Genomic DNA, 27667 nt, shown 5'->3' with positions numbered 1-27667 from the left:
AGACACATCAAGATAAAGTCAAGAATCCTTCTCCCATAGTTTTTTAAGAACAATAGGTAGCAAAAATTTAAGTACATAAGGAAAAAAGGTACCACAGATCAGAATCAGAAATAGACCCACAAATATTCAAACTACCAAATATCAGCAGTGTATCACATTATAAAGCAACTATATTTTCTATGCAATGAAACAAAAGACCAAGTAAAAAGTATCTGCAGAGAACAGGAAACACAGAAACTAACCAAGTGGATTTTTAAAAGATCAAATAAAACTTCTACAAATAAAAAAATAGAATAACCATTTTTTTTTAAAGAAAGGAGAAGGAAAAATTAGAGTTGACAGGGAAAGGATACGATGAAAGAGAAGTTAAGACACAGGAAGCTAGAGCATGATGCTCTAAAATACCATTTAATTGTGATTACAGAAGAAAATAGGGCAGGGAAGAAGCAATATTTGATGAGGTAATATCTGAGAATTTTCCAGAGCTGATAAAACTCTATAGATTTAAGATGCCCAAAGACTCTTGAGAAGAATATATTTTTTTTAAAAAATTACATCTATACATAGCACACTGGAAATACAGAAAGACCAAGACTTAAAGGGGAAATCTCAAAGCTTACAGGAGGAAAATGGCATTATTTTTCAGGGAAAGATGGACTGACCATCAACTTCTTTACAGCAATCATGGAAGCAAGAATACAGTGGAATGACGCATCAACATGCTGAAAGCAAATGCCTGCCCATCTTTCATTCTATACTCAGAGACAAAACTTTCAAGGATGAAGAAGAAATAAACTCACTTTTAGACAAGGATAACTAAGATTCCATCCCTAATAAGACTCAAATATCCACACAAATACTAACTGGTTTTAAATGGAAGGTCTAAATATAAAAAAGAATGAGGGAAAATAAAAAACAGTAAATGTGTGTGCAAATCTAAAAGAACATAAACTCTGTAAGGTTTTTTTTTAAGGTGAATAACATCTTTTAGAAACAGAATAAAAAGCATGACAAAAATAGCTTAAGTCAGAAGAGAGTATATAGTGATAACATATTCTAAGTACCTCAGCAGAGTTATTCTAAATACCTCAGGAGGAGAGTAAAAGATGAATCAACTTCCCAAGCAATCAGAGAAATGCAAATCAAAACTACATTGAGATTTCATCTCAACCCAGTCAGAAGAGCAATCATCAAAACTACAGACAGCAATAAATGCTAACAGGGATGTGGGGAAAAGGTGCACCCGTGCATTGCTGGTGAGATTGCCAATGAGTACAACCATTCTGGAAGGCAGGATGGAGATTCCTCAAAAGACTAGGAATGGAACCACCCTATGACCCAGCTATCCCACTCCTTGGTACTTAACCAAAAGAACTAAAATCAGCATACTATAGTGATACATGAATGCCAACATTTATAACAGTGTCATTTACAATAGCCAAGTTATGGAATCAGCCAGGTGCCCATTAACAGATGAGTGGATACAGAAAATACGGTATATAAACAATAGAGTTTTACTCAGAAATGGAAAAGAATGAAATAATGGCATTTGCTAATAAAGGGATGGGACTGGAGGACATCATGCTAAGTGAAATAAGCCAGGCTCAACTGTTTTCTCTCATATGCAGAAACCAGAGCAAAATAAAGAAATAAAAGCAAGAGGGTATGGGGGTTTGGGGGAGGTGTTTCATGAAAACAGAAGGGAGGTTAGTAGAGAAAGGGGATTGAGGGAGAGAGAGGAGAGACAAGAAAGGGTAAGAAATTTACAATAAAGTGACCAGATTATGCTATATCATAAATGAATATATCAGTGAACTCTCTCTCTCTCTGTCTCTCTGTCTCTCTCTCTCTCTCGGTATATATATATATATATATACACACACACACATAAATACATTCATATATATTTATAAAACACCAGTCACAAACAATAAATAAATAGATGGAAGATCCATAAAGTAGAGGAAGGGGAACAGGGGTAAGGAAGAAAGGAAGGAAAATAGAAGTACTAGGAATTGAAATGGAGCAAATTATATTCCATGCATGTATGAATATGTTAAAACAAACCCCACTATTATTTGTAACTATAATGTGCTAATAAAAAACATTTTTAAAAGATGGATCAACATTAGATATTGATAACTTAGGCATAATCATTAAAATTTCTAGGGTAACCACCCAAATAATAAAAAAATCAAATCTAATTCCAAAACTAAGTAGAAATGGAATCAGTTAAGAAAAAGGAGAAAAAGAAACATAAAATAGACAAAGCAACAAGAAGCACAAAATAAAACAGAGATTTAAAGCATTTCAAGTGATGGTGTTAGATAGGAAGGTTAAGCTCTGGTGGGAAAACAGAAAACAAAAATTATCAGTCTGAATAAAACAAAATCCCACCATATGTTTTCCACAAGAAACACTCTAATACATAGTCCACATATGTGGCGTTTTTAAACAGGCAAAAGTATACTATATTATTTTGGAATACAGGTATAAATGTATACGTGTGAGTAAAATGAAGAACAACTTTACCATAAAAGTTGATATGGTGCTTATTTCTTAGGAGGAAAGGTGATGGTGTGGTTGAAGTGGAGTTCAGAAGGAGCTGTGAGAAGCAGCAGCCACACAGTCTGGTATGTGGAGCAGAATGTTCCAGAAAGAATGGGAAGCACTTACAAAGGTCCCTAAGCAGGCACAAGCTGAGCAGAGAGAGAGAGAGCACCTTGATGTCACCAGAGTGGTGAGAGGAGATGAGATCAGGGATACAGACAGCCAAGATCTAGAAATTGTATTTGAGCTAATTATAAGAGGCCTGGGGTTACTTTCCAGGTACCAAAAAACCCTATGGAGCCATTTAGATTTAACTCTGGGGCAGGGGTGGGAGGGGCAGGTACTTAGGGGAATTCCAGGTGGACACACCTGCACCAGATAAGGGGTAGTCAAGGAGGGGAAACCTCAGAGGAGAAGGTACCTGAGCTGGACTTCAAAGAGAGGAGTATGAGTCATATGTAAGAGAAAGGGAGCGTGGGGCCCTGGGACAGTGCGTACAGAAAACACCCAGCAACCACATACCACCAGGCACAGGGTACAAGGAAGATAACCAGACGAGAAGCACTGGTGATCCCTGTGAACTGGAGGCCACAGAGAAACAAAGGGCAGAACCTGAAACCCTTTCGCAGGCCTCAAGTCTCTACTTTATAGGCCCTCCCAGCAAGCATATTAAATATATTATCAACCCATATCCCATATTTATTTTTTGTCTATAAAAAGGAATAAAGGTTATAAATAATTCTTATAACTTCCAGCTTAAGAATTACTTTCATAAGTGGACGGCAGAATGAAACACTATGGTAACAATGTGGACATTCATTACACTATTCTCTCTTGTAGACTTCAAAATTTTCACAATAAAAGTTTAAAAATTACTGAAAGAACCATTATTTTGTTCCACTGAGATTAAAATTTTATTATATTTACATGTAAATCTACAATGAGTTGAGCCATTAAATCGTATCTTGCAGACATTTAATTAAACATTTAATAATTTCAGGGAAAACTTTTATTTGAGGTAATTATCAGAGGCCTGGGATTACTGTTCAGGTTCCAGAAGAATTATACTCTTGGGTTTTACAAAACATGCATCCCTTGCAGTTTTTTCATTTGCTTATTTGGTTGCCTTCCAAATGAAAGCCTTATTTTCAAAATGAGAGACTTGGATCTAAAACACCTAATGAGGGTACAACATGCAGAGTACAAAGAGAAAAACTGAGAAAGAAATAAAACCAGACTGCTTCTTTTTTCTCTTTCTCCTCTCTCTTGTTTATGTGCAGATATAGAAAACTAGCTGGTTGACTGCAGGCATATCTTGATGCATGTCTTAAAATTAAAAGCATAAATGAAATAAAATGTCCAATGCATCAAATCATCCAAAGCTCAAGAGAACTGCATATGGCAGTCTTAAGAATCCTCAGGATGTGACAGAATTTGCAGAGCAGAAGGGAGTATGGGATGGTGCATCACCCCAGTTAACAAGAATTTCTTGCTTCTGCAGCTCACGGGATTTGAACAGAGAGACAAGATGGTGCTCAATTAACACACACACTTTATTTAAATTCCAGTCAAAATGGGCACTCCAGGTCAGCCTACCTCAGTATCTTCCAAAGCTACACACTGACTGAAGGTCAGAGGGACTTGCCCTTACTCTCCTATGAATACAAATGTGGAAATGATAAAGAACGAATAAGCGTTTATTGGATGACATCAGTTCCAATCTGGTCTGCCTGCTCCAAAGGTGCACCAAACATCTGACCCAGGGTCCCCAAATCCGAGCCCTGTCCACGACCCAGCACTCCAGCCAGTAGTTATTCACTGTACTCTGAAGGTTCATCCAGCTCTGAGGCTTTCTGGACTAAGGGTGACCTGTGAGTGATGACACCCTCCTGACACTTACACCCCTTATTTCTAGAAAATGCAATCTACTGATTTCCCTAACCCTGGCTGCCTACCACCCATGCACAGAGAAATACTCTATAGAGAGAAATTAATAAAGTCACTTCCAGAGGATTATTTCACCTTCTCCTCATCCTCAAATGAACTCCTCCCTCTACCCCTGCCAGTCAGTTTGCTGTTTCCCTGGGGCAATGAATGCAATCAGGAGGGACTTGGGTGCCTCTATCTACCTTAAAGCCACCTGGTACTCTGGCTTCAGTTTGTTACTATAGATGCACTGTCTGTGTGACAAGCCCAGCACCCCCCTGCCTAGGCAAGCACACAGCCCTTGCCATTCCGCCCCTGGATTTTTCCCTCTCTGCCCAATCATTCTCAACAGCAAAAAAAAAAAAAAAAAAAAAAAAAAGTGTCATTTTTTTCCCTTCTTAAAAAAAAAAAAAAAAAAATTCTTAGCCAGGCTTCGTGGCTCTCCTCTAGCCCTAGCTCCCTGAAGATGCAAAGATCACTTGAGCCTCAGAGTTCGAGACCAGCCTAAGCAACATTACATAGGAGACTCCCCCAACCCCACACATACCCTTAACCCCCACATTCCTCTTCTAATTACCCACCCTTTTTCTGAATTTCCTTTTTATAATAAACTTCAGAAGAGTTCCCATATTTCTTTCTCCCCCTTTTCTGTTAGACTCTTTTAGGCAGAGACTTCACCCCTCTCCATTTAAACTGCTCTCTACAGACTCCAATGACTTCTGAGCTGTCACATGACCCATCACTAGTGTCAGACACAGTTGACCCTTAATGCCTCAGCCGTGGCTTCTACGAAGTCACCTTACTTCATGGTCTCCTTCATCAGCACCTCCTCCACTCCAGTCTCTAACGTAGAGCACTGTACTCAGATGTGTTCTCCATCTCCCTTCACTGTCTTTGTAATGACACATGGCTCAGGGCTCGAAATGCCACCTATTCACTGATGGTTGCCATATTTATTTCTTCAGGCTACACCTCCCTGAACTCTTTGTTCATCTACCCAGCTGCCTGTGGCACCCATCCACACCAATATCCCAGGTGCCTCTAACTAAATATGTCCAAAATCAAAACCTAAGCTTCTGCCAGATCTGCTCCTCCCTCATTTCTCATGGCTCACCTTCCTCCCAACGTTTAGGCAAACCCTGAAGGTCACCAGAGTCCTCACTGACTCTCCCAGTACACAACCAATCTCTCAGAAAATTCTGTTTAGTCTACCTTCAAAATCCATCCAGGTGGGAAATGCCCACTATCTATGTATATGAGCTTGTGCAGAGGAAAACAGGAAGACTATGAGAGCAAGCATGGCGGAATGATGACAACTGGTGAACCTGGGTGAAGTTTATACAGGGTTTCTTTACACTATTCTTGAAACTCTCTATAAATTTCAAGTGACTCCAATTTTTTAAAAAAGTCAAAATGAAAGAGAAAGACTTAATAGGTAGAAGTACCAAATCTAACGCCCAAATTTTGATTGAATTCTACCTGGAAAGAAATACAAATATAAAAGACTTTGGCAGGAAGAGAATTGGGGAGGTTTGGATATGAGCTGTGTATTAGTTTAGTATGATAATGGAGTTCTGACTATGCAAAAGAACAGCCTCATTTTCTGAAGATTCATGCTGTAGCACAAAGTCTGACAATGTCTATGATTTACTTTGTTCAGCAAGCGAAGCTAAAGGTAAAGCAAACTTGTCAAAATGCTAATTAATGGATGTAACTGATGAGTATATGGTGCTCACTAAACTATGCTTCCTTCCTTCACATGTTTGAAATTTTTAGAAATTGAAATCTTGTTGAAATCCTGAATTGGCTCTCTGATTATTTCCACTGCCAACACCTAAGTTCAAGCTACTAGAATTCTCACCTAGATTATTTCAGTGGCCTTCCACCTGGTCTCTATGCACATCCCTAAATCACTCCAGCCCATCTGAACACATCAAGCCAGTATGATCCTGTTAAAATGGATGACATCCCTCCTTGGTTCAAAACCTTCCAAAGGTGTCAAGTCTCAAGCAAAATAGCAAAGTCTTTTCAATGACCTATCAGGCTCTGCCCGATGTGGTCACCTTCCCAGACCTCCCCCTCCACTTCTCTCTCACTCCAAACACCCTGCCCTTGCACAGGCCCAGTAAGCTCCTTCTCAGGACACTTACAATTAATCCTCCTCTGCCTTGGATGAGGTTTTCTCACCTCTCTCAGGTCTTGGTCCAAATGCCTTCTTCTCAGGAAAGACCTCCTCCACCACCCCTAAATTTTCATGCCCTGGCCCATACATACAAACTCCTGATATTTCTTTCCAGCTTTCTTTTTCTCTATTGTATTTGGAGCCAACTGACATGCTGCATATTTTACTTAACTATCTACTGTCTCCTTCCCCAATGAAATGTAAACCATATCCCAAGAACTTATAGGAAATATTGGCACATGATATGCACTCAAAATAAATGAAACAAATACGTGGCAAATCATCTCTGGAAAGTTATTGGCCCCAAAACATGTATTCACTCATGTGATGCTCTGGAAATATTTGCTGGGCATCTTTTGTATGCAGGCAGAGACCTAGGTGATGGGTATGTGAAGGGAGTTAAGAAAACTCCTTCCCCGAAGGAATTTACAGTCTAGTAGATAAAAATAACTATAAGTAAGAGCAACGACTTGTTGCCATTAGTAGTAAAGGTGTTACACAAACTAGGAAATTGTTGTTTCTGCTTTGGGGAAGGAGAATGACAGTATGATGCCTCCTTCAAATAATAGGTGAGACCTCACAGGTTATAAGGATCCATTTCCAGGTCTCTGCTCTTCACTAGACACTCGGCATTGTGCCTGGCATAAAGTAGTCTCTCAATAAATAGCCACTGTGATGGAGGGGCAGGTATTTGTCAAGGGGTTAAAGAGGAGGAAGGGCATCTGAGGCTGCGGCAACAGAGGAACATGAGTGAAGGCCAAGGGGCCCGAAGAAGCACAGCTCCTCCACTTAGCGTACAGCCACAGAGGCTTGGATTCTTATAAATCTTCACAAAATTCTTAGCAAAAAGTTGAGATTTGTTCAAGAAGTGAGTCCACCTAGAGAAGGCCCTTCTGTGCTTTAAGTGATAATTACCATGCTTCTCCTAATAATCATCAGTATGATAATAGCAAACATTTAACAGGGGATCACAAAGCACAAGTATTTTCTGTGTTGAGAACAACTCTAGAGAGGAGGGAAGGGAGGGATGGCCTCATCTTAAATTTGCAATACTATTTGGATCCATATTAAGTTCCAAGAAACTGATGCTGAGCAAGTTGAAAAGTGGCAGAAACAAACAGGTAGGGACATGGCACCCTGGGCCCCTTTGTGCTCTAACATCTTGACCTAAAAATGCAAACCTCCTTGTTCCACCACAAGGGCCTCGCCCTGCTGTTTAGATAAGTGAAGAACTGTGGTCAGAAGAGCTACTTTAAAAGTCAGAAAGCCAGAAAACCATGTTCTCACCTCAGTGTCCAAGAAGTGTTTCTCTAAGGAAAGGAAAGGAAATATAATTATGGGGATTAGCTCCTTCTACAAAAATCAAATAATTATATCTCTTAATTATAAAATAATTATATCTGCCAAATAATTATATCTCTTAATTATAAAACCCAGATAAGACACATTCTAGTAATGTATACCATCCAGTATTAAACAAGGTTGCAATAATATTTGGCTAGGTAGTGGAATTCAAATAGTTTCGCCAGCCTTTAACACACAGGACTCAGAATTGATTTTAAAAAAATAATAACTACTTTTATTATGCATTAGCCACTATCCAAGGTGTTTTCTATAAATTATTTTATTTAATCATTAAAATAACTCCACTAAGTTTTTGAGATTATTAATCCTGTTTAACAGACAAGAAAACTAAGGTTTAAAGGCTGAAGTAAAGAGAATGTCCTTTATCTAGGGGGAAAATGTCCTATATTTCTATTTAGCAATGCATATAGAACGCAGCATACAGTAAATGTTCCAAAATGTTTATCATACACATTGGGGAAAAAAATAGAAGATCCACTGTTAAAAAAATAGAAAATCATAGGTTAAGAGAAGCCCTTAGGTTTAATACACCAAAGGTTTAGCCAACATTCATGTAAAAACTTTCAGATAAAATTCATTCTTGTAAAAAATAAAATACTTTTTTACTTTCCAGCTAAAATAATTTTTTTATTTTTGAATCAAGCAAATATAAATGATGCACATAAGTCCATTTTCTATTTCAGAACTAGAATCAAAAGGAACTGTGATCAGTTGAAGATGGACACATTTCAATGACTAGAATTAAGAATTGGAAAGAAAAATCATAGATGAGAAGAAACACCTCAATGAATAATGGAAGAAAACCAAGGCTGTCTGTTGAAAAGGACATCTAAAAGGCAACTTTGGAAGAAATTCTGTATTTGGCTACTTCTTAAGATCTGCATGAGCCCATCTACCAATGCTGCAGGGACACTGTCTCAGGTTTTACCTCATAAATCACGGCATATACTAATGACACTCCTCATACAGGGAATATTTCACACTTGACTTCCATTTATTTTCTGAAAATAGTATCCCAATCTTCAGAATTCTGGATTGATATAAGCCAAAAAGCACTACCACTATTCCTTCCCCATCTGCCTCCCTCCTATCCTGCCCTCACCCCTGACCTACCCTCAGAGAAGGGAGAACTAAAAGAAAGTTCAGAGAGGGGTTTGGCTGGAAGCCAGACCACAAGGTCACCCAATGTCTTGGTGCAGAGATCACTTCAGGGCCAGGGAATTGCTGACACCCAAACCAATAAGGAACACAGTGAGGCTCAATGGTATGTACTTCATTGTAGGAAGGTCTGCAGAATCCTATTAGAAGATGTTCACTTGTTATGGTATAGGGGTCATTAGTGGTGAATACTGTTCTTGCTGTCATGATTCAGCCTATAAAACTCAAATTAATTGTCCCCAAAGCATGCCTAAAATACATTTCACAAGAAGCTCTCTACACTGGCCAAAGTTTTAGACTTATTGCTCTCAAATCTGGTTTGCTGGCCCACAAGTACTCATTTACAAAGATTCACCCTGTGCCCAGGGACAGCAACATGCACTATAGCTCCCTTCTAAATTGTCCTGCCTTCCCCTCCCTCCCTCCTAAACTGAACTCTAGAGAAAATATGTCCTTTTTGTCTTTAAATTCTGCAGCACTGCATCCCTGCCACATAATTGGTCTTCTGTAACCATTTGGGAAATTAAAGTGAATTAAGTCCTGAAGGTACATAATTTGTTCCAGATTTTCTGGAACACTCCTGGTTGCAAATCTTCACTTGTCCCCAGAAACATTCAAGCATACCCGTGCTTTTCTAACTGCATGTCCTGGTTTTGTTTTTTATTGGTGTTTGTTCATTTTCCCCTTGTCTTATGTTTTTAACAGTGGACCTTCATTGCAGAGGGCTGAGTTAATGGTATGCTAACAGTCATCATGGGTCCCAAACCCTAATTTTCTTTTCTGTAAAATATGACAGAGGAGGTATAGCCAATCATGAGAAAATAACTTAATTTGGTCTTATTTCCTTTTCCTTTGGATGTCTGCAGTGAGGGAAGAGGGGAGAAAAGGCCATATTGCTGATTCTAGGCTCAACATTATCCTTTCCAGAAGATGAGATAAAGGATGGAAGGCAGACTACACAGGGGCAGGAGAGTGCTTGCTCGAAACCATCTCTGTTATATATCTACTTACAAGAGATTTATTTTCAACAAGTAAGGTTTTGTGTTTTTTTTTTAACACACACAAAAAAAATAAAGATTTCTAACTTAGTCAGACATTGGCATAAGGCACTGATAATACAAAGCCAGTTACATTCTTAAATGAGTTGAGCAGTTAGGAAACACACGATTTCTGTGAAAGCAGGAAAAGCAAGGACACTATGGAGCAGAAGGGCAGGTGGACCTAGATATTCAGAGGACACAGCCTCAGCTGGGCAAGTAGGGCTCAAGTTGCCTGTTGGCTCCCCCTTCCTCCTTGCCCACTCCAGGCTGACTGGAGTTCTCCAAAGACACCATATTCTTCCAATGATTTCTGCTCCCTGGAGCAAACTTTAAAGACCTTCCTGATCTTTCTCCACCTGGCCACAGAAATCATCCTTGAAAAATCAGATTGTCATTCCTTGGAAAGCCCATACCCCTGCCTCCCTGTCCAGGACTATCAGAAAGGTTCAGTTGGTCTTCTCCATTAAAGTCAATCTGTTAGTTCTAGATGGTCAATCCAGTTCCATAGGTCCAAACAACTGGTTCTTTCAGTAGATACTCATTGTGGTCTTGTTGAGAGCCATGGCCAGGTCAAGATGGTGCCTGGCATTTTGCCAGAAGGGGCGGATCCTGCTGCCTCAGGTGCCCGCTACTTTTGAGTTCTCACGGAGTTCCCATTGAGCTCTTGCGGAGTTCACGTGGGTGGAGTTCGCGTGGGTGGAGTTCGCGTGGGTTCGGGAATAAAGTTGTTCCTGCTTGAATCTACAAGTGGCTCGTGACCTCCCGGTTATTTGTGCCCAGTCAGACTGCGGCATGTTCTCACAGAGCACCAGCCACTGTGCTAAACCATGGGAATGAAAATATGAACAAGATCCAGTACAAGAACCTAAGGTGCTAACAGATTGATAGCATAGATAGATACAAGCAGTGGAATCAGCAAACCTCCAAGTGCTCGAGCAGAGAGCAACTGAAAGTGCTTTAGGTGTAGCAAGGAGAAAGCACAAAATCTAATCCCAGTGTTTTATAAACAGGTGAGGGAAAGAGGAGGCTACAGTGTGCATAACAAACACCAAAATGGCCCATTTCTACTCTGAATGCAGTTATATACAGTAATCCTGAGTTTTTGCTAACACTATGCATTTGAAATAACACAAGCCCTGAATGCAGGCAGAGCTGAGTACGAATCCAAGCTGTGTTGCTTAGTAGCTGTGTGGTGCTGGGTCAGGTACTACACCTCTGCAGTCCCTTCAAGGGTAAGAAGGACTTTTAGGACCTAACATGTTACACAGAGTTGTTGTCTAGATGTAGAGGTCCTATCACTGTATCCAGAATATGACACATCCTCAGTTAATCTCTTTCCCCTCTTTTATCAGGTTTTATGCCTCATGCCATCATTAAGTGCCCAGTATATGTGTAAGAAAACCTACTATTATATAATATATTAAAGCTGAAAATATGCAATTTCAGGACACCTGTGGCTAAATAAAGGGGTTATCTCAGGAGTTAACAGAGCCTAAAGAATTTGGCAGTATGGTCAAGACCTGAGCCTTTAATGCCAATTCCATGAACCTTGACCCCAGTGTCATGATATATGTGATGCCCAGCCATTCACCTCAATCATAATTTGTCCTCTGCAGTAACTTTTTTTTACAGAAAAGGCACCTGGCAATGCAAAATGCCTTGCTAAGGGTAATATAACTTGAGCTAAATCATGAGCCAGGAATATTTGATTTTTACTCTCAAATTTGTTCAAGATCGATTGCCTCTTTAACCAATAAATATTACATTTAACAGCTAACTCCAAAGCCATGCTGACCTCCTGAGGCTGATCAGACTGTCCTGGACCTAACTGAGGTGGCCTCACTGAGGCCAGTCCCACTGAGTAGCAGCCTTTGTTCCTCCCTCCCTCCTGGTAGAGGCAAGCTGTGTCCTTCTCTGAATCACCTGGGCAAATTTTAAATCTCTGTGGTTCAAAGACATTCACTGTGTGTTCTGACATTTTTCATGTGGTGCCTCAAAAGCCTTGGCTTCTGTGGGCACAGCATGTATCGCTCCCTGCCAAAGTAGGACACCTTTTCTCTTCCACTTCTGTCATGCTGCTACACAGCAGCAAGTCAACGGTGCTGAGCCTCTGAACTCACAGTGGTTTTGCATCTTTTTCTCCTGTGTGTAATGCCCAAATCGATAGTCCTGCAAATCCTCATGGATTCTGCCTCTGTGGGTTCCACAGAGTAAAAGAGCTTCATTCTATATTGAAAACCTATTCTTGCATCTTCTTGAATTCCTCCTCCTCAAATGACAAAAACCAGAGCTGCCTCTTCTGGGGCTTTAGCTCTGAGGGACCCCACTTCGGATGGAGGGTTATGACAGACTAATCACTATTTGCTGCTGCTTAGGTTACCCCAGCTTGACTAATGACAGAAAAGGGTGATGTTAAAGACAGTTAACACTTACTGCACCTTTACTAGGTGCAAGTCACCTTTCTATACATCTGAACTCATCTAGTGTACAACCACCTTATAGAGGTAGCCCCTATTAATATGCACATTTTACAAATAAAGAAAATAAATCTCAGGGTAGCAAAACAACTCTCCCAAATCCTGGGGCTTCATGTGAGAGAAGACTCAAACTCAGATCGCCTGGCTCCATGGCTCACCCTTTCACAACTACACTGCAACAGTCCTGCTACAATCCTGTTATCAGGTATGTTCTGAAAACGTGAATGTCTTCCAGTGTAAGAATAACACAGATTCCCTGTTTGTTTATGAGTGATTTCATATGCCAAAAGCACTAGGTGAATGCAGAAAACTGCACTGGACTGGGCCAAATGGCCTGGAAATACACATGTGTGCATGTACACGCGCACACACACCCATCTACTGTTACAACCTTCCCTCTGATTTCTGATCATCCTCTCTCCACCACTTCACAGTCATTCACAAGCTGCAACACTTTCAACACTGTTATGGACTGAACAGTGAAGCCCCCAATTTGTCGTTGAAACTGTACCTCTCTATGTGAGCATACCTGGAGACAGAGCCCATAAGGAGGTCATTAAGGTTAAATAGGGCCAGGAGGGTAGGGACCTAATCCAATATGATTGGTGTCTTTATAAGAAGGGGAAGGACACCAGTGATGCTCACCCAGAGGAAAGGTCAAGGAAAGAGACCTCAGACAAAAACAAACTCAACAACACTAAGATCTCAGACTTCCAGGCTCCAAAATTGTGAGAAAATAAGGTTTTGGTGCTTAAGCCACCCAACCTGTGCTCTTCTGTTAGGTCAGCCCTGGAAAACTGGCATACCAACATCACATTCTACAAGCAAACGTCAGGTCTTTTCCAAAAAAAAAAAAAAAAAAAAAGGAGGTGCCATGTGTTGAAATATTTCTTAACCAGTTAGCATGTATAAAACCAGGCTACTGTTTTTATTAGATTCGTGTGTGTGTGTGTGTGTGTGTGTGTGTGTGTGAGAGAGAGAGAGAGAGAGAGAGAGAGAGAGAGAGAGACAGACAGACAGACAGACAGACAGACTACGGAAATGTTTGAGTGTTATGCCCCTAACTCATTTTTCTCACAAGCCCTGTATTATTTTATTTTGTTTCATTATGCAATTTTGCACAGTACGGCCATTTTCTGAGGAAGGGACATCCCATTACAACTAAAACGACTGTGCTGCCACTGAGAGGTAAGCTACTTAGAGACACAAAAGATGAAGCATAAAACATAATGAATCCACTTTCTCCAGGACTCTAAAGAGGCAGCTTTGATAAAAGCGTAACTAGAGAAGTGCCGGTGGGAGCACACAGCTCTATATGTGCGTGTTTGTGGGGACACATATATGACACTATGTAAGTTAAAAATATTCAAGTATTGATGATCATTATTATCCAAAGTACAGGTATGAAGACATGAAAAAAAAATTCAAGTATTTATTTCTGGGTAGTAGGCTGTGGAGTAAATTCATCCCATTATTTTTTGGGGAACATTATACATGCTTTTATACATCCTTTATAACCAAAATCAATTATAATGATTTACATGACTGTTCTAAAACAAAAACAAATAACTTTTAAAGTAGATTAAACACAAAAGAAAAATGGAAAACAGGTTCCCTAAAATGACAGCTGAGTGTTAATAGAGAACATTAGGGCTTAATAAGTTTGGTTATTCCTGTATACATTTTCTCTTCTTTATCACCATCAAACTCCATGTTGGACAAAATTATTGGAAAATTATTAAATGAAAAAGGTCTTAGAAATTTAGTATCTTAAACAACAACAACAACAACTGAACAGTCAAATGTGAGCACAGCACAAAAGTACAAAGTATACAGTCAGTTTGACCAAGGTATGGCCTGTCTGATATTTTTAGAAAAAAATCTGTTTTCCTTAATTAGCCAGTACACATGAATGAGAGGCCTAGCCATATGCCAACCGAGAATGTGAGAGCCTTGATCTAAATGAAAACCTGAGTTCCCTGGCCACAGATGGTAGGTCTAGAATAGAAAGAGGAGCCAAACTTCAAAAGCCTATTTGAGGCAAGAGTAGACTGTCCACAGTCCAGTTCATCAGTCTTTAGAACTTCTGTCAAGAAGATGCTACTGCCTTGAAGATACTCACAGCTTCAGTGAGCACAAGGTATCTGCACACTCTCCAGGCACCACACTCCAGGAGTGCTGAAGACTGCCACACCGTTCCAGATCTCTTCTAATGTTTCTATTACACAATGGCACTCTGAGAAGTAGCTGACCATGCCTGGCACAGTAAGAATATGATCTTTTTCTTGGAATGCTGAAAGAATCACCAAGAGCATTGTACCTCCAAGGCGGAGCTCAGCAAACTATGGCTTTCAGGACAAATCCAACCATCCATTGGTTTCTGTATGGCCCACAAGTTAAGAAGAGATTTTATATTTCTTAATGGTTGAAATTTTAAAAACAATAAATACTTCTATGACACACCAGAATGATGCATTCAAATTTCAGTATCCATAAATAATGTTTTCTTGGAACTCAGCCACACACGTTTGCATTGTCCCTGGCTGCTTTTGTGCTGCAAAAGCAGAACTGTAATTGCAACAAAGTCAATTGTGGTCTAAAATATTTTACTTTCTGACCATTTAGAAAGTTTGCTGACCTCTAGCCCAAAGTTAAAACTGACCTGAATACAACTCACAAACTTAAAAGTGCTTAAAATAACAGACTTGAATGCTAAGACATTTGCTGAGCAATAAGTAGGCCTCTGTGTGCTTTGGATGACAGCAGGTGTTCACCAATCTAGGCACTGTTTTTGCATCAATGGGCAAACGTCCACTCCCATCACCATGACAGCAATAGCACAGCTCAACACTGAATTTTTCAAGAACTAAGACATGGTTCTCCTATTTTCTGATTTTTTTTTCCAGGCATAGGAACAGCATCTAAACATTGCCGATCTCATACCCTAATACTGAAATAAGAAAGATCCCATTGTTCTGGAAGATAATACGTCCTCAAATATTGCATTGATCTTCAGGAGAATTTTGGCAGTGAATTTTGTAAAAGATGAATTTTGTAAAACATATTCTAATGGAGAAAATAATCAAAACTGAGTTTCCTCTCTGGCAAAACTTTATCCATCCTGAGTATAAAAGGTATGAAAACAGTTTACAAACATTAAGTTAGTGTTTGTACAAACAGGTGGCTGGGTATGGACACTTGGTGAAGATGTTCTCTACATAATTTACTCTGATCAAGAACAGATCTGAAATCAAGGATTTGAGAGATTCAATTGCTGGTTTCATGCACAATCCCACTCCTATTCCTCTACCCAGTCATCAGGCTCCACTTCCTTTCTGAGGTCACAAAACAGCAGGTGACTTACCTAAGTAAAAAAACGCTCTTTGTATTCACAGAGCCTGTAGAGGTGGCTTGAGGGCAACTGACTCAAGTGAGAACTGATGAACTGTCCTGAATTCAGTGATATCATAAATTTGACAACTATAAGACTTCTGTGCAGAATTAAGATTTCAAAAGGGTTTGCCACTGTACAGAAGTGTTCAAATACAGAAGCATATGGGGTAGTTTTATTCCACATAAACTCTAAATTTTGGAATGCCTGAAGAAAGGGGATCTTGGGCCCTCATCTTACACAACATAAGGCACTATCACTTCTGTACCATATGGAGAAAACTTCAGTTCACATAAATCAGTGCTAATCTGTGACATGTGAATATTCCTTACCCTACACTTTAAGGTTATCATATGGGGAGTCATACTTCCAGGCACCTGGAGACTGTTTAAGTGAAAGCCATATATAATATTTAACTCCCTGACATGTGCTATTAAACATGCTACATGATATTCAAAAACAACGAGATAAGGAAACCATTCATCCTAACATCTCTGCCTCTTCCTGCTTCATCTTGCAGATATATACATATCTCAGATACAGCTTATTTTATATGGTCCTGAATAACAAAACCTAGAGCTCTGATGCAGCTGTTGGAGAAGTATGGCAAAGCTGCAGCATGATCCCAACCAGCACTGGCTTCTATCAGAATCACTTTCTCCAAAAATGTCTCACATGACATCTCATTGTCATAAATACTTCACTCTCTCTTGAAAATCTCTATTGCAGTTGCCAATAAGGATTTAAATGCTGCTGGAAGAAAGAGTCATCAAAAGTGACACAACTTTGAATGACTGACACCAAGTGACAGGGAAAGAAATCACAGCCATGTTTCTGTGCATTACTCACCAAATGTTGCTTTTCATTAGATGGGTGTGCCCAGCGCTGGGCGTGTTGGCAGATGCATACCAGCACTGTCTGGCATGCCTACGGGTGCTATTATACACTGATGAGCGATGAAACACAATTTCCTTGAAGGGACTCTTTATAGTTTGGTACTATAGTTATAATCACTAAATTTTCTGCTTTCTAGTTTGATTTTTAGTATTTCTAAATAGCAGGCATCTCTCTTTTTAAACAGAAATATGTGACAGATGTACTTGGAACATTTATTTAAACAAACAAACAAATAAATAAACAAACAAAAAAATCCGAAAATGTCCAGACATCTTACTGAATCAGACGCCCTGGGGTGGAACTTGCATGTGAATTTTGAAAAACTCACTGATTATGAAATACTTTCCTAGTTAAGAACAACCATTCTAGATTATTTTTATAGACAAATAACTATGTCACATACATGTGCCTACACAGTCTGACATAATTCTACTTTGTCCCTTGTGGTATTTTTCTAAATACTCTGCTTTGCAATCCAATTCTTTACTCTGAATTTGTTTGTTTGTTTGTTTGCTCTGGTATTTGTTTTTGAGACAGAGTCTTGCCGTTACCCAGGTTGGTCTTGAACTCATGTATTCAAGTGATCCTCTCACCTCAGCTTCCTGAATCACCAGGACTATACAGCACCACACCCAGCTCTTTCCTTTGAATTCCTTCTTTTAAATTGCCAAAGAGCTTTTCAGAGTCAGGAAATTGGCCTATAAAAATTTTATGCTAAGTCAGTGTATTGGCACTCTTCAGTGTTGAGACCAAGTGGCAACTGAGATCAGCAACTCCCTCCAGAACAATTCCATTTTAACATTCAGTCATTTAATAAATATGTATTCAGTAGAGTGTGGGTGTGATGGTAAAGGTGAAGAAAAAAGGAGGAGGATCGAGGCATGGCCATCGTGCTCTTCAGTGAACACTTATGATAAAACTGGTAGCAATGATAGCCAGGTAAGAACAGTTAAGTAATCACAAAATTGCATATGATTCAATATTAAAGCATTACTTGCAATAAGTGCTCACAGGAGTCAGGAGAACTATTACTCTAGACCCAGCAGTCAGGCCACCCTTCAGAAAGGGCCTGACAATTGAGAAATGAGTAGGGGATAAATGCGTGGGGCAGAGGAAGTGGGTGCTCTAGGCTAGGAACACTGAAAACTGAGGCAGGAGTGAACGCACCACGGATAGTGAAAACACAGCCTTATGGAAGAAGAGGTCACGGCAGTGATTAACATCAAACATACAAATGCCAGAATCTGATTATCAGCTAAGGAACTTAATATTTATCCTAGAGTTATAAGATAATCATCAAGGTTTTAATACAGCAGAACATGGGGATAGTAGTATTTTAGGACACTATGGGTGGAGGGTAACAAACAAATGCCTATGAGTCTGAGGGATAATAAGGAAACCTATGGGAGCTATCAGGATCTGTGCTATAGTGGTGGATTTACAAAGAATTAATGGAACCCGGTGGCACGTTGATTTCGGTTTCCAGCCTGTTTGTTATGAAACACAGGCATACAGAAAATGCAAGAAGAATAGAAATATATCAGAGTTGCAGAATGATACCTTAGAAGAAACATCTTCCCTAAACACGCGGCTCTGGAAGAAGATGGTTAAAGTAAATAATTTCTACACAGAGAATAGAAGGTAGAGTAAGAAACACAAGAGAGGCTGAATCTAGAGAAGCAGCACATCAAACACCACAGGAGAAAAACAGACTGATTCAAACAAGAGTCCTTGGAAAGAGAAGAATCTACTGGCAACCCAGAAGCCAAAGAAAAAGAGAAAAAAGAAGAGCTCATCAATACCATCTCATGCAACACAGCAATCAAAGGCCACTGGCGTTGACCAAGTAATCCCAGCAACCCCCACGTCTCCAAACCATAGTCCTTTTTTTTTAATCTTCATTATTGAATGTTGATACCAATCGCTTAACACACATATAAAATCATTGTTAATTTTTAATTTCTTTTTAGTTGTAGATGGACATAATGTCTTTATTTATTTTTTATGTGGTGTGTAGGATTGAACCCAGTGCCTCACACATGTGAGGCAGGTGCTCTACCACTGAGCTATTGCCCTGGTCCCATATATAATTATTTTTAAATATCTATCATCAACTCATAAGATTTTGGTCTTATCTTTTTGACACAGAGATAATAAACTTCTTGGGGGAAGAGATCACAGTGTGCACTTTATATACTGCCTCCTCCCTACCATTGGGCCTCCACATTACCATGCCTCTAGCAATCATTTTGAAATATTTTTAATTGAATGTGACTATGACTGTCCTTTTTATTGGGATACATTGGTCAGGAACAGTTATAGTCAAGGAAGAGACACAGACATGAGACCAGTGTTGGCCTTTGCTACTCAAATGTGGTCCACTGGACCAGCATCATCAGCATCCACTGCAAATTGGTTATAAATTCAGAATCTCAGCTGCCATTCCAGACCAAGTAAATCAGAATCTAACAAGATCCCCAGATGACTGATGCCTATGTACACTCATATTTGGAAAAAAAAAAAACTGCTATAGAGACAGCATAGAAGGGGTAGGACTAAGTTACTGAAGAAGTTAGTTGGAGGACGAGAAGAGGGCCCATGATTTTGAGCATGTAGGTATATACCAAGGCCTAACTTCACTGCTCCTCAGACCCATGGCTCAATGAGGGAGCCCAGGCCTTTGACATACACAGCAGGACCAGGTCAGGAAGCAAATCCAGCTTTTGATCACGAGCCCAGATGAATAAATCCTTCCATAAATTACTGCTCAGTTTAATTATAGGAAGGGTTTTGCAGATTGTATCAGCTTGGTTGTTTTTCTATATTTTATAAATATTCTGACCTCTAAACATCCTATTTAGGATCTACGTATTTACCCAGGCTTAGGAATTCTGATTCTCATTAATTCTCCTATAATGTTAAGTTTCCCTCTAAATCTTAGATTGCAGTTGCTAAAATACTTTTTTTATGCTCTCAACCTAAAAATGCAACTCTCACCCCAAATGGAAAGGGTCTAAAATTAAGATTCTTATACTGACAGCTCTATTGTTAAGTGAACAGGTATCAGGAAAAAGCTCCCTGAAGAAAGAATTGTTGGACAAAGGAATAGCCGTATTCTAAAAGGTGAAGACCAAATGGGGTACTGGCTTCCAAGGCAGTTTCCCATTATTGGGGATGTGCTCGATGCTTCAGTATTTCTTCCTCTGATTTTTCCTAAGTATACTGAATATCACCATTTGAAGATATCAGTATGCTAGAAGAGTTCTATGTGGTCTTATTATTTCTAACAGCTCTACTGACACATAATTTATACACCATGAAGTTCACATTTCGGAAATGGATGAGATTCTCATTCCGTCCCCTACCTTCGAGCCATGCTTCATTAAACTCACCCAGGAACAGAACATAGCCATTTCTTAAATCTTCAGCAATGTAGGACATTGTTATAACCCTCTGATAATATATTCTAATATCTCAGTTTTTATCAGTGGAAACATGTCTTGACCAAATCCCTTCTTTAAAATTCAAACTCTCAGCTTCCATAAAAGTAATGACTTGTAATACAATATTTTAAAGATGTCTGGTTTAAAATACCATGGTAGGCCCTTGCAATCTAAATTATTTTGCAGGAATTCCATTAGGAAGTGAACTTATTTACTGTGTTCCAAGCAGAAATCTCAAATCTTACAAGCAAGTGTCCCCCATTTTTCCTGAATTACTTTCCACCAGATGACATGCTTTCTAAGGGCTGTTGGATCCTGCATGTATCTGTTATTCTTCACCTGTGGGATAGCATGAAGACAGAGGCAGGTTTCTCTTTCAAGAAAAAAAAAAAAAGCTACTTACATGCTCTCACAGAATCTCGTCAGGGTGCTGGGCTTCTCCTGATTGCGCCGCTGTCGAAACCAGCGCTGAATGCTTCGCACATCCCAGTCCAGTTGCTTGGAGAGGCCCTCCAGTCTCTTCTCATCAGGATGCTATAAAACAAGTAGCCAGAAAAATTATTTTCAATACACTTTCACTTTCACCTTAAAACAGATCTGACCTTGTGCATGTTTGGTTTTTGATTGTTTCCCTGTTTATACCTGCTACTGAGATTTCTGTATTTACCACTGAGCATCTAGGCCTTCCATTAGCAGAATGAACAGAAATAACCACAAGGTTACTCATTATGAAATAAGATGGGAAAATATGAATCTTGTTCTGATGCTTGCACTTCTCCTTATCAGCAATGCTCTTTGTCTTTTTTTTTTTAAGAGAGAGTGAGAGAGGAGAGAGAGAGAGAGAGAATTTTTAATATTTATTTTTTAGTTCTCGGCGGACACAACATCTTTGTTGGTATGTGGTGCTGAGGATCGAACCCGGGTCGCACGCATGCCAGGCGAGTGCGCTACCGCTGAGCCACATCTCCAGCCCAGCAATGCTCTTTGTTAGAGGCAACTCAGACTGGATGAACACCCAACCGGCTGAGTCCGCTCCATCAGCCTTCAAGGAAATGGAGTCCAGTGCAGAACTTGCCAAGAGGCACCATTTGAATATTTCACTTTCTTGGGGACTGGGGGGAAAGCTGTGCATACCTATTGCATATCTGGATAATGGAGGACAAACAAAAAGCACGGAAAAAAAATCCCAAAATGCCTACTGTCCCATTTCTACTATGAAACATGTTCTCCCTCCCCACTCCTTCCCCATTCTTCACACATTCCTCTTCTACTCATTTTCTTGGTCATTCCTTTTGACCACAAATCCCACATCAAGTCTTTTTCTAATACTATGCATTACCTGAGGAAGTAAAGTAGGTAGAGAGGACAGAACTGGCCCTGAAATGACAGGTATATAGGTTCAATTCCTCAACTCCATTCACTTCTCTGAGCTTCTGTTTACTCATCTATAGAAGTAAAGGTTGAGGACAGGGGCTATAGCTCAGTAGTAGAATACTTGCCTAGCATGCACAAGTCCCTGGATTCAATCCCCAGCACTGTTAATAATAATAATAATAATAACAACAACAACAACAACAACAATAACTTATCAACCTAAATGTGATTATGGTAAGAACTAAATGTGAAAATGTTTGTAAAATTAGTTTTTTTCTTTTTTCTCATCTCTCTTCAATGTTAGAGAGCAGTCTGCCAAAAATCTTTGAGTGTGCCCTGCTATTCAACAAAAGCAGGCCAAGTGAGTTCTATTTCTCTATTCTATTTTTGCTTTGATATTCATGGTCAGAGAAAATAATCAAAAGGGGAGGAGGAGCCAGGTGTAGTGGAGGACGCCTGTAATCCCAGCAGCTTGGAAGGCTGAGACAGGAGAATCGTAAGTTCAAAACCAGCCTCAGCAATGGAGAGGTGCTAAACAACTCAGTGAGACCTTGTCTCTAAATAAAATACAAAATACGGCTGGAGAGGTGGCTCAGTGGCTGAGTGCCCCTGAGTTTATTCCCCAGTACCAAAAAAAAAAAAAAGGGCAAGGGGAGGCAGGGAGGCAGGATGGCCACCCCTCAAGTTTTATGTGTCTAATATACACATAAAACCTTTTTTTCTCTTATGGTTGGCATTTTTTAAATTTTTTACTTATTTTTATTTATATATGAAAGCAGAATGCATTACAATTCTTATTACATATATAGAGCACAATTTTTCATATCTCTGGTTGTATACATAGTATATTCATACCAATTTGTGTCTTTATACATGTACTTTGGATAGTAATGATCATCACATTCCACCTCTGCTCCATCTAGAGTTGGTCTATTCCTCCCATGCTTCTGCTCCCTATCCCACTATGAATCAGCCTCCTTATGTTAAAGAAAACATTCAGCATTTCGTTTTTTGGGATTGGCTAACTTCACTTAGCATTATCTTCTCTATCTCCATCCATTTACCTGCAAATACCATGATTCTATTCTCTTTTATTGCTGAGTAATATTCCATTGTGTATATATATGCCACATTTTTTTTATCCATTCACCTATTGAAGTGCATCTAGATTGGCTTCACAGTTTAGCTATTGTGAATTGTGCTGCTATAAACATTGATGTGGCTGTGTTCCTGTAGCACGGTGTTAAAATCATATGATCATCTCAATAGACACAGAAAAAGCATTTGACAAAATACAGCACTCCTTTATGTTCAAAACACATAACATCTTTCTAAAAGCATCTCAAGCAACTCAAGGGGTTTGTTTACCCCCAAAAGTTAACCTATTGAAACCCTAATCTCCAACGTGATGGTATTAAGAAGTGGAGCCTTTGAACGATTAGTACACTTAAAAGAAAAGACACCAGAGTGCTTACCCACGTGCATGTGCTCTCTCTCTCTCTGTCCCTCCCTTGCCCTCCTCCCCTGGCCTCCCAACTCTTGCTATATGAGGAAGTGGGCTTTCATCAAGAACTGGACCATGCGGGCACCCAGAGCTTAGAACTCCACTCTTCAGAGCTGTGAAGAATAAATAAATGTTGCTTAAGCCATCTAGTCTGTGGTATTCTGTTGTGGCCTCATGAGCTGATTAAAGTAGTCAAGACACCCAGAAAACACACCTAGTGGACTCAGGGTACAAAATCTGCTGACCTGTGCCTATAAATGTTACTCGCCAACTTTCCACTGGCATGTGCCTGAGCCCTTTCTCATAGTAATGACACTACCCACATTCTCATGTCTCCCCTAATAAAAAATATTGAAGGGAAAAGAAAAACAAAAACAAAAATGCCTACAACACATCTTGGCTATAACATTTCCCTAAATAAACTATTTTTTAATTTCAATTTATTTTCTAATTTATTAATAGAAACAATATTCCTATGCCTCACAAATTTTAAATTGTCCAAAGTTTTACCTTTGTTCCTGTTCTTTAAATCTCTCCTTTCCCTTCTTTAAAAGAGAACCATAGTTATTAAATCAGTTTCTTTCCAGTTATTTTACATAAGTAAAAGCAAAATTGAATGTGCCTGATCACACAAATGGTCACACTGTGGACTTTGTTCTAGACTTCGTGTTTTCCACTTTACAAATATTTCCATATCAGTGTACAGAAATGCTCTTATTCTTTTGTAGAATGGTAGAGATGTACTATAATTTACTTACCCATTCTGCTGTGAACACACATTTAAGTAGCATCCAAACTTCTGCTACAAACAATGCTAAGGTTAATAAGCTTGCCATGAGTCATTTTGTACAGGTTTATCTGTGGGATCTCTTCCTCAAAGTGAAAGTTGTTGATCAAATGCATCTGTGTTTTGGTATCTTATTTCCCTATTAAGAAAGTACTCTCACTGGAGATTTTATCAACTTATACTCTCACAAGCAGGAGTATCCATTTCCTAAGTCTCTTTAAGAGAACAAGATGTCAAGCTTCTTTATTTTTTCAGCCTGATATATTAAAAATAGTATCTTGGTATACCTTTGATTTTCCCCCCTTTATGAGATAAGCATCTTTACATACATTTTAAAAATCATCTGCATTTCACTTTTTCCTAAAGAGTATGGTCATGTCTTATTGCTTAATTTTTTTTTAATCTGTTGGGATTTTCTTCATTGATTTGTAGGATTTCTTCATTTATTAGGGTGGTTACACTCTTTTCTGTACTGTAAGTTGCATGTTTTATTTTTTTTAACCATTATGTCATCTGTGTTTTAAAATTTGCTGATGTGCTGTTTGCTTGTTTTTTATTTGTAGATGGTTGCTAAATGCAATAGTTTCTAAATTCCAAATGTTATTAAAACTCTCCCATGTTTTCATCTAATACACTCAAGGTTTTGATGCATTGGCATTTTTACTGCATTTAGAAGATATGCTGCCATTCAGTGTGAGTTATAAATCTAACTTTCTTTCTTTCCAAATGGCCACCCTAAATCCCAATATCATCACTCCTCTTTTCCCCACAGAATAACCAATCTACTCCTTCACTGTCTATGTGCCAGTCATATGCAGTCAGTTTTCTCAGAAGTCTTTGTTTATTTTTCTGTGTGAGTTTTAGAATTAACTTGTCTATTTTCAAAATGAACAAGTGGTTAAACAAACAAACTTGTTTGTATTTTAAATAAGATCATACCAATTTCTTAAATTAACATAGGGTGAAATAACATTATCATTCAATTTGTTTTTTGTGTCCATCAAGAATGTTTGAAAACTTTCCTCATACAAGTCTTACACATACTTTGTTCTTTATTCCTGTGGATTTTTTTTTTTTTTGCTTGTTTCTATTGTAAATAAGTTGCTTTCTTATAACCTTTTAACTGTTTCTTGTTTGCATGTATATGAGAGCTACTGGATTTTGGTTACTGATTTTGTATTAAAATTTCATATTTTTTGTGATACTTTTGCAATGGATACAATCACATAATAGTCCATTACTGGAATATAAGATCCATATTCAATGAAACATTTCAGTATCTTTTTTCATCAAGACCTAGTTTATAGTGGAACTCAATGGATACATCTTCAAATAGCAATAGTTTCGCCTCCTTTTTCCTATTTTCAGGAACATTTTTCTTTCTCTTACCTATGTGCTAGTTCAATGTAAAATGTGGCACAACACAGAACAATAGTTATAAGAGGCACTCCTATCTGTTCTGGACTTTAGTGGAAATACCTTTAGTTTTCTGCTAAGCAAGAGGCCAGAATGGGGACTGAGATACAAATATATTTGTATGTAAAGCACCTGTCCCTAGTCACATAATTTTATTTTAATCAAAAAGATGTTAGGACTCAGTAATCATGCAGCATCATGTATTTTGTTTTTTCTCCTCAGATGTTTGTTTGTTTACTGTGCTGGGGACCAAACCCAGGACAAGCACTATAACAATTTACCTGCAATCCAGCCCACCTTAGATGCACTAATATGGTGAATTACATAGGTTATTTTTAAAATATCCAATACAGGGAAGGCCTTGCAATCCTAGAATAAACTCTATTTGGTGATGGCAAATAATTCTTTTAATGTGATACCATAATTCAGCTTTCCTCACTGAAAACTAGATTCTGTTTGCTAATCTTTTATTTTAAATTGTTCATCAATATTAGTGAGTAAGATTGGTGTCTATTATTTTGGCGGGGATGGGGAGGGCTGCTGAGAATTTTGTCAGGCTTTGATATGAATGTTTTATTGCCACATCAAAAGAGACTTGGATGACTTTTCAAATTTTCTGTGCTGTGATAGAGTTTAAGAGAATTAAACAGCTTTGAAGATGTTAGAATTCTTTTGCAAGACAGATTTGTTAGTTTGCTTGACCACAGTAACCATTTCACCATGTATATCAAATATATATATATGTGTGTTGTATAGGAACATATTTTGATATGCATATTGCATACCTTAAATATATACAATTCAAAAAAGAGAAAGGGCAAATATAATTTCTGATACATTAGGTGTGAATTTAGGCATTAACCCACCTTAGCAATGCTAATCATCTGAGCAATAAAAAAAAAAAAAACATGCCCATATGTTCAATAATTGTTTCGTGAGAATGAGAAAGAAAGAATAAAAAAGAGAATTATTTTTTTTTGTTAGATCATCTGAGCTGGCTACGTTTTTGCAGTTTTGTTTTTTAAGTACACAGAGAAAATTATGATTTTTCTAGAATAATTATTTCATCATGAAAAGAATTTTTATTCTTGGCTTAAGTAAATCAGTTGATGGACTGTGAGAACAATGTCTGACATGGAGCATGCAGGTGAAGGGGTACAGTAAGCAGGGTGAAGAGCAAGGCTACTCCCAGCAAACTCCTGCCCCCACCCCCAGCGTCCTTATATCTTATTTTTAATGTGAGAATAATTTCTTTTTTTTTAAGTTTTCCCATTTTGTTTGTCCCTCAATTTTTCTCTGCTTCTGTTGGTTATCAATTATTATATCACTATTTGTGCTTGCTTAGCCTTTTTTCTTTAGGGGACTGATTTTCTATTTCAAAAAACTAAACCAGTGAAGTGCTTTCAGATCAAAATTTCTTAATTCCATTGTTTTGCTAACTCATTAATTTTGGCTTTTATTTTTATTGTCTCTGCCTCTTGCTTATCTCCATTTATTTTGTTGTTCTTTTTCTAATGTTTAAAGTGGCAATTTTTTCATATATTCATGAGTTTTCAGCTGAGCACTATTTGGCATGGCACAAATAAGTACTGCTTTCATTATTTGTTTATGAAATAGTCTGGAATTTTGTTTTTAATCAAGAGTTGATTAAGATAGCACTCAGAGGAGCTGGGCTTATAGCTCAGTGGTAGAGTGTTTGCTGAGCATGTGAGAGACATTGAGTTTGATCCTCAGCACCACATAAAGTTAAAAAATAAAATAAAATAAAATAGAGGGTTTTTAAAAATTTTAATTTGTCATATATGACAACAGAATGCATTGCAATTCATATTACACATATAGAGCACAATTTTTCATATCTCTGGTTGTACACAAAGTAGAGTCACATCCTTTGTGTCTTCATAGATGTACTTAGGGGAATGATGACCATTGCATTCCACCATCTTTCCTCCCCCTATGCGCCCTCCCTTCCCATCCCTCCCCTTTTCCCCTTTGCCCTATCTAATGTTTATTTAATCCTCCCACCCCAACCCCAACTGCAGCATATTATGGATCAGCATCCTTATATCAGAAAAATTATTCACTTTGTTTTTTTGGGATTGGCTAACTTCACTTAGCATTGTATTCTTCAGCTCTATCTATTTACCTACAAATGCC

At 38.6% G+C, this 27667-nt stretch overlaps 1 protein-coding gene across 2 annotated transcripts in view; it reads right to left on the bottom strand.

Moving 5' to 3' along the window:
- The window catches only part of Cers6 (ceramide synthase 6), a 273609-nt gene that overhangs the window by 157288 nt on the left and 88654 nt on the right, over positions 1 to 27667 (bottom strand). For both annotated transcript variants that reach the window (XM_026389568.2, XM_026389569.2), the window contains exon 3: positions 20833 to 20963. In XM_026389568.2, the coding sequence (XP_026245353.1) occupies positions 20833 to 20963 (131 nt within the window). The remainder of the gene's footprint in view (positions 1 to 20832; positions 20964 to 27667) is intronic.

This window comes from Urocitellus parryii, chromosome 1, assembly GCF_045843805.1.
Source record: "Urocitellus parryii isolate mUroPar1 chromosome 1, mUroPar1.hap1, whole genome shotgun sequence".
Taxonomy (NCBI): Eukaryota; Metazoa; Chordata; class Mammalia; order Rodentia; family Sciuridae; genus Urocitellus; species Urocitellus parryii.
The sequence above is the reverse complement of the archived record's forward strand: the minus strand, read 5'-3'. Positions and strand labels throughout refer to the sequence as shown.